The sequence below is a fragment of the Actinia tenebrosa genome, unplaced genomic scaffold (assembly GCF_029948245.1).
Source record: "Actinia tenebrosa isolate PJP-AT-01 unplaced genomic scaffold, QUT_ActTen_1.0 PGA_scaffold5__44_contigs__length_20552954, whole genome shotgun sequence".
Taxonomy (NCBI): Eukaryota; Metazoa; Cnidaria; class Anthozoa; order Actiniaria; family Actiniidae; genus Actinia; species Actinia tenebrosa.
Genome location: NW_028292582.1, coordinates 17,846,723 through 17,854,700, shown reverse-complemented (window position 1 = coordinate 17,854,700; position 7,978 = coordinate 17,846,723). Strand labels below are relative to the sequence as shown.

The 7,978-nt window shown below is 36.3% G+C and overlaps 1 protein-coding gene across 2 annotated transcripts; it reads left to right on the top strand.

Moving 5' to 3' along the window:
- Positions 1-5,740: 5,740 nt before the first annotated feature.
- Positions 5,741-7,687, top strand: LOC148906765 (techylectin-5B-like). Of its 2 annotated transcripts, XM_089038500.1 has the most exons (4): positions 5,741-5,938; positions 6,048-6,336; positions 6,484-6,892; positions 7,196-7,687. In XM_089038500.1, the coding sequence occupies exons 3-4, from the start codon at positions 6,622-6,624 to the stop codon at positions 7,444-7,446; spliced, it is 522 nt and encodes a 173-aa protein (XP_088894626.1). In that variant the 5' UTR covers positions 5,741-5,938; positions 6,048-6,336; positions 6,484-6,621; the 3' UTR covers positions 7,447-7,687. The 2 variants fall into 2 exon arrangements, with proteins under 2 accessions (XP_088894626.1, XP_088894625.1); XM_089038499.1 differs by having other exon boundaries at positions 5,741-6,336.
- Positions 7,688-7,978: the final 291 nt, after the last annotated feature.

Sequence of the window (7,978 nt, the reverse complement as noted above, 5' to 3'; positions counted from 1 at the left end):
TGGTGGTTGATTGATTGAATAGAGATTGCTCATTTCCAAAGTTTTTTAATCTCATCTCAAATCATACATACACTGAATCAGATTTACATCAAAATACAACCATAGACCAAATGGACATGGTAACATTGAACAATTTGGGAGTTCGTTGCTGTTTTCTTTCTTTTTCTTTTATAATTATTTTTACACAATTTCATACTTCGTTAGCGACGCATTTCTGTCAACCTTGTATACAAAATATAAATTAGTTTGCAAATAAAACTAGTTTGTTGATAAAGTTGACTTCAAAATGTTATCGTACTTTAGCCTAACACAGGCAACCCAGTAATTATTGCCACATATGTATATCTTCTACCGCCAGTTAGCTAGATCACAAAACAAGAGTCGTGCCCAACACACGCCCTGTATTACCCCTTGACACAAATAAGGTTCTACCACGTTGATAATTTGAAAAACCTTTTTGATACTTAGTCTAGCTGTTTGAATTTTATTCAGCTGTTTACAGGTTTGAACAGAAAAATCCTCGGTAATAACCAGCAGATCTTGATATTTGGCCCCAAGCCATGTCGTTGAATGAAACAGATGTTGCAGTCGTTGAGAAGGCAGTTCAAGAAGCTCTCGAGCAGCTAGAGAAACATGCCCCTGAAGAGTACGCCAAGCTGAATGCAGATCCCAAAAAGAAGAAAGCCGTTACTGAGTCAGCGAAAAATGCAGCGACTGAACACGTCAAACTGGCTAAAGAATTAGCTGATCAACCAGATGACATCGCTAAACGACTTGCCAAGCATCCTCCAGGAAAAGGGAGGTTTACATTTAAATCGAAAGGGGGATGGTATTTTAATAACTAATTTCATTTCGCTTCTAATCAGTGAATCTGTCAGAAAGATACATATCATTTAGATAGCCATCACCAACCCAGCCGCACAACGGTTGTTTACCATTAGATTGGAAATTCCGGTAATTCCGGTTTTTCTAGCTGTAAATGGTACAACCTTCTCCCATCGGAAAATTTCTGGTAAAAGTGGAAATGCTCAATAGGTACCCCGTTTGTTCCAGTGAGCCCAGAATAACCGGAGATGCGCGTACCATTTACGCTTTTCCACACGTGCATGCGTGTATGCACTTTTTAAAAATCTTTATTTCTATTATGGTCACGTCTGAAGAGCGTTAAGAATTCACCGAAAATATGTATATCGTCATCATCGCAAAGTATTTCGGAATCAATATCGACACCAAAGCCTCGTCCAACAATACCAAAGTGTTGACATTTGCCGCCATTTTGTACTTATTTTTATTTGACTGCCTTAAAACCCTTCAACGCACATTAAATTAAAGGAGAGTATTCGTAAAACTTACAACTTTTAGTGACTTCATTTAGAAAAAAATTGTTCGATGATTTTTTTGAATGCCGCTTTCATAGATACTTTCTATCGCTTTTGACAACAAATGGGGTCATTTGGCTTCATATCAAAAAATCCATAACGTTAGAAAGAAAGTCACAGTTTGACTCATACTCAATAAGGACAGTGTCTATATCCGTTTCAATGCGGCTAGGTGTGCCAGACCAAAACTACCCAGAGCCTCCTTAATGGCGGACTCAAACGGCCAAACTTTACCGGCTAAATACAACATCTTCCCAGTCTCGTATCGAAAAAGAATTTGGACAGTAAGGTATATTACATACCTGGTTTTATATGGTACAATTTCCAGGGATGGTGTCATTTTAGTAAGACTAGCACTTTAGCTTTTTAATTGTAAATTGCAAGTTTATTATTTATAGTTATTATTATTCATATTATAGTTCTTTTCTATGTATATATTGTTATGTGCACGACTTTCATGTAAACCAGTTGTATCAACTGATGAAATCTCTTGGATAAATAAAGCTCATCCATTCGTTCTTTCTTCTGATGATGAGACGTGCAGCTCGCAGCTACCGAGTTAGCATGCTTATGAAAATGGCAGTAAAAGGAGGAAATAAAAAAGCGCGCGCAGCATGGAATATGGCGATTGATTGATTTTTAAAGTTTAAAAAGTGATGAATTGCTGATTTTCAAAATTGTTTTCCACTGTCGACACGGAAGGCGACGATAATGATTGATTAGTATACTAGCATGATTTGAAATGATTAAAGGGATTTCAGTAACGCATAAAATGAAAAATCTGCGCACAAACTATCACCCTTAAGACGCATGCCTTTGTACGTTGATATAAACAGGCTGGAAGCTGAGAAAAAGTAGTACGAGAAAAGCAAGCTTAGGAGCAAGAGACGTAGCCGAGCGTTTCTCTTGCTTCTCGAGTGCTCTACAGCTCTTAGAGTATTAATGCCACAATACAGAGACATTAAAGCAGCCATTGTATATTGCTTTTATAAAGTATTTTTTAGCAATATAAACAGTCAAACAGTGTTATATTTAAACTATTTTATAAATCATTATTTATATTTAGCCACCTCCGCAGGCTATTCCGTACATTCTCCGTTGGGATCTCTGTGTTAAATCTTATGGCAGAGAAGAACTAGGAACGAGAAACGAGAGAGGAGGAGGAGTGGGGATGAGGGAGGAAGAGAAAAAGCGAGAGGAGTGCTGAGAGGAGTAGCTTGCCAAAAATCGAAGTGTACACTCTGTGGACGCGTAAATTCACCCCGGTACCCCATAGAGCTTGTTTGCTTGACATAAACACATCACTGGTGTGGGGTGACCTTAGTTTTTATTGTGCATTTCAATATGCCGTCGTCGAACCGTGGTGGTCACAAGTATTTAGCATTCAAGTTAAAAATTCCACGTTATAAACATAGTAAGATTCCTGTTTACAGACTTGGATACAGAAGGGTAAACAATGAGTTAAAAAAACGCGGTTGGCCATGGAAAATAAATCTAACGAAACCGGAAACTTGAGAGTTCCAAAAGCTTAAAGTTCGCAGGTCGGTGAACATGAGTTGGTTGATTAGGAGGTTGAAGAACCGAAAACTTCGTAACGTTCGCTGCGAAGTTCAGTAATCTTTTAATTGCTGGGATACCTGTGGTATACCAGCTATAAAATGCCTTTGTTTTTTTGTTGTTTTTTTTTTTCTCCGCGACAAAATGGCAAAGTTGCGCAATAGTTACCCAGGGGTCTTCAGGAACTTACCCAAGAGACCTTTGCGGGCATATGCTATGGGGTTCCCGTCTATACTCCAATCAATTATCATATACCAGATGTCAATCAATGTAACTATGTTGTCAAGTGATTATGAGAGGGCGGAGCTAGCAGATCACGTGGCACAGGCTTATGTCTACGCATGCTCTATTTCGTTGACCACCGTAATTCAAGACAGCCGAACTAGAAATATTTTAATAAATTAAAATTTATCAATTTTCAAGCCAAGAAGATAGGGGGAGGATTTCGAAGCGATTATTTCTAAGAATTTTCAATGAACTTCATGAGCAAAAGCTTGTTTTGGTTTATCTATTCATGATTCACCTACTAGAACAGTATTTTCTGCACGAACAAGCGAAGATCGATGAGGAGAATAGGGTTTCAAGAGTCAGCATTACGATAAGCGATAGTAAACAAATATTTCATTCAGTATGTTTCGTTATTCTCTTGAACTTGACAATGTGGTCTTGTGACCTATATTTATGCATTTATATTAACTGTTTTGGCTTCAAAGTCTATTCACAAAGGAACATGAGGTACATAGAAATATTTATTTTAAGATTCTACTTGATTTTAAGAAGCAAAATAAATAATTTTCTACGCACATTCCAGGCATTTGATCTTTGCCGTGTTCGAAGCGTATATGATCTCCTTTGATTTTTCTTCAAAAAAAATGGCGATTCATTAAAAAATATCGATAAATTATAAAATGTAAAGCAATTATGAGAGAGGTTTTGAGTAAATATTAGCCTGTATTTACGTTTTACATGAAGCATTTTGATTTTAAAGCGAGCCGTGCGAATGTGCATGCTTTTTAACAACAAGCTAATTACTTATGCCAAAACCCGGATCCCGGAACTGGAATTGGAGTTCCAGATTGAGTTTTTTGATCCAGGTATCCCAGCTTACCTTCTTGTTTTTAAACATTGTAGCTTCATAGCAGTAGACGCATGCGCGCAATTGGTATAACGTAACGTAACGTAACGTTGACATTAAAATGCAGCGGAATAAAGAGAGCAGCTTTTTAAAACACGAATTTCAGACTTCTTTTCCGCCCATGTTTTAGCTCATTTCTGATAATTGTTCTGTCACTTCTATGTGACTAATTAACAATTAGATTACGAGGTCGAGATTTCTATGAGTCAATAGATAGTCGATGAGGCGCGTAGCGCCGAATCGACTATTTGACTCATAGAAAACCTAGATCGAGTAGTCTAATGGTTTTAGCATAAACCTACTAGCTAATATTATAGCATTGAAAACAAAGAATGACACTGAAAACTTTACTGAACAAAGCAACGGTCAACCGGCGTCACTGTTTTCATTCATCTTTGCGAACTCCAAGTAGTGCAATACTTGTATAGCTTTTTGTCTCTATTTTTACGGTTAAAACTATCTTTCCAATATTTTCCACCTTTTTATCTGTTCTTGGGAACTCATTTCCTAATTGAATGAGTGATAAACTGAACGGATTTATTCACGAATAATTAGTTGTCACATCATTTTAAAGCCGTGCCTTGTTTACAATTCGCTTAAGATTCTTGTCAGTTAACTTGCACTTTCTTTATTGTTTCGTCTGTTCTTACTGTTTTAAAATTCTTCTTGAATACATGTGAATAAGTTGTCTCTTGGATTTCTTCTGTTTTTGGAGGAAATAATTATAAAACAACATCGTTATCTCAGTAGTCAGTTGTTTGTCATTTGTTATTTGCTTATGAATATCTCAATGAAATCTGACGGCCAATTTTTCGTGTTAAAATTGCCATAATTCTTCAGTTTATTTATCTGTACTGTCCAATACCTCTCCATTCCTTTCCTTGATACAGTCTTGTATTTTCTATAATCGATTTTTAAAGATTTTTTAGAGAACAAGCAGAGATTTCGACGAAACTTAAGCACTATGCATTTGTTCGTTTTTCGGTACTCGTTATCTATCACAGGATAGATAGTGAGTACGTTAGCCAATCAGATTGCAGGATTCGTGATAGTATGCTAGTAGGTTTATGCTAACTATCATTAGGGAGCCGAAATAACGCAATTAAAGTCCTCAGTCATGCTTCATAGATGTCAATAAAAAACATGACTTACTCATACACCAGTCTGAAAATATCACCAATTGTCTATAGAATATTCATTTTCTATAAACTTGGTAAGAACAAATATTTTCATTCATCAAAAACGTTCTTGCTCGCTCATCCCAACCTCCAACCACATTTACCAACCGCTGTTTTACTGCTTCGAACAATGGATGCTGAAGAGACACTTCCATCAAAGTAGTTACATTATTTAATACTGTTGATATTATAATTAATTAACAAAATTATCGCTTCACTATACCACGAGTAAGGTTACCAACAAAGATCCCATCGTGTTTTAACGCGTTGTGTCAATAAACTATAGCTTGTTTAGTTAACTAAGTGTGTAAGTCCATAAAATTATTGACTTTAATCTTAAATCTTATTAAAAGCTCTTCTATTGATTGAGATAATATTGTTATTTGACTTCGATAATTCAGGGCCGCGAAGTCTGAATGAATAGAAAAAAGAGTAATAATATCTGTAATTTAATCATGAGTTTGACTTCCAGTTTGTTTCAGTGATGTATTGTTTTCTCCCTTATTACGAGGGTTTTTTCCATGTTCTCAGGTTGTGCCAGCCATCCTCCTTCCGTCAAAAAGAAAACATTTGAGTTATGTGTTGTGTGTTGTAAATAACACGGAACCTCGTGGAAGAGCCCTTTACGGTGACTGATGGTTGACATGGAAATTGGAAGGGAAGGATATCGAAATGATTTGAACCAAAAAGTACATTTAAACCAACAAATTAAAAAGGCTTAAAATTGGCTAACAGAACGTTTTGTCCAAAAACAAGTTTAAAAATCGTGTTTGAGGTTTAGCTGTCTTTATTCCACAGCATGATTCAGTGAGTTTTACCCACAACCTGTTTTCCTGTGTTGGCTGATCGCGAGTGCCGAAGAGAAAAACTGCTGAAATGAAATTCTTGAGGTTTGAATTTATTCTGATCAGCTTGTTTATTGTCAGTGAAGGAAAACAAGTCACCAAAACCAAAACGAATGGCGATGTATATCATATTTATTTTGGAGGTGCGGCTACTTCCAAGCAGTTTTCCGGTGCCCTGAAAGCCATCGAAGAGAAATTGAATGTCATCATGGAAAAAATGGGAGCATCGTTAAACAAAACTGGTACGTTCTAGTATGAAAGGAGGTATTGTTAACAATTCTTAAAGCAATCATATGTCATTGCTATTCTTGTTAGCGAAGTTTATCGTCGAATGAAATTGCAGTATACAAACACAACGCTAGAAATTAGCACAATTCTTTTATTTTCAGTGCCCAAAAACTGTGCTGAAGTTCTTAGAAGAGGTGGCAAAAAAAGTGGTGTTTACACAGTCGATCCCGGTGACGGTAAAGGACCATTCAAGATAAATTAACTTTACAAAATTGGATACTATTTTTTTGATAAGTTGAATGAAACAATTGTTGTGTGAATGTGGAAGAGTTGAAGTCAGGTATCTTGACTTCTATCGAAGTTGGGCTGACTACAAGAACGGTTTTGGTGACCTGAAAGGCGAGTTCTGGTTGGGACTGGATAAAATCAACCGGTTGACCCATCAGACTCGTAACCGTCTTCGTGTTGACCTACAAGACATCAAAGGGAACAGCGCTTATGCTGAGTACGACTACTTTGCTGTGAGCAGTGAAAGAAGCAAGTACAAACTTAGCCTTGGAACTTATTCAGGTGAGGTAAATAACCTAGTGCTCACTTTTAACATTAAAAAAAGAAAAAAGAAAAAGAAAAAGAAAAAAAAGACAAGAAAAAAAAGAAAAAAAAGCGTTTGGAAGTTTGTTTCTCTTGACTAAGTCATAGATCGTTTGTATAATTATTTTCCAAAAAGGATAGGAAAGATATACCCAGTTCCCTTTCTTCTGTTTTTCTTGTAAATCCGTGCAGAGATCCTCGCGCAACACCTTTGGCGCCAATAAGAATACATGGAATTGACTTTAACATCTTTACTTATATAATTATCGTTTTCACTCGTAGGCACTGCTCGTGTCTCACTCTCCTACCATCGTGGTATGGCCTTCACCACCAAAGATCGTGACAATGATGTCCATGGTTCAAACTGTGCCGTACTTTCCAAAGGTGCCTGGTGGTACAAAAGCTGTCATTACTCTAACCTGAACGGCCTGTATCACCACGGGAAAGTTAGAAGTGATGGTGTTATCTGGTATCACTGGAAAAACAAATACAACTCTGCTGAGAGAGCCGAGATGAAGATACGACCTGCATAAAATACTTGTTGACGTACCAGTCTAAAAATCTCCATTAAGAATCAAGCTCTTAACTTTAAAAATAAATATACTGTTAATTATGAAGAATGTAAAAGATTTAATTCCATTAGCATCACATGGAAGAAAGCCAGAACTTTCTGTAAAAAATGTGTGCGGTAGAAGGCGTGACAGTCACGCATTGTTGGTCGACTAAAATCTTGTAGAATTTAAAAATTAAAATAAAATAATACAGCATGGAAAATGGTGGTTGATTGATTGAAATAGAGATTGCTCATTTCCAACGCTGTTTTGCACTTTCAAGCGTATCAAAAAGCGATGATACCAATGGATATTGAAATTATAACACATAATGAGTTATTATACACAAACAAAGAAATTTGCAACAATTTGGGAGACAGTCTGTTTTTTTTTTTTTTTTTTTTTTTTTTTTTTTTCAGTTTTTCTTTTATAATTGTTTTTACACAATTTCACTCTTCATTAGCGAACCCATTTCTGTCAATTTTGTATACAAAAGATAAATTAATTTGAAAAT

Bases quoted from the DNA above. Each gene is read 5' to 3' on its own strand.
- LOC148906765 (XM_089038500.1), top strand. From the start codon at position 6,622: ATGAAACAATTGTTGTGTGAATGTGGAAGAGTTGAAGTCAGGTATCTT. The intron at 6,893-7,195 runs GTGAGGTAAATA...TTTCACTCGTAG, and splicing joins TAGCCTTGGAACTTATTCAG to GCACTGCTCGTGTCTCACTC.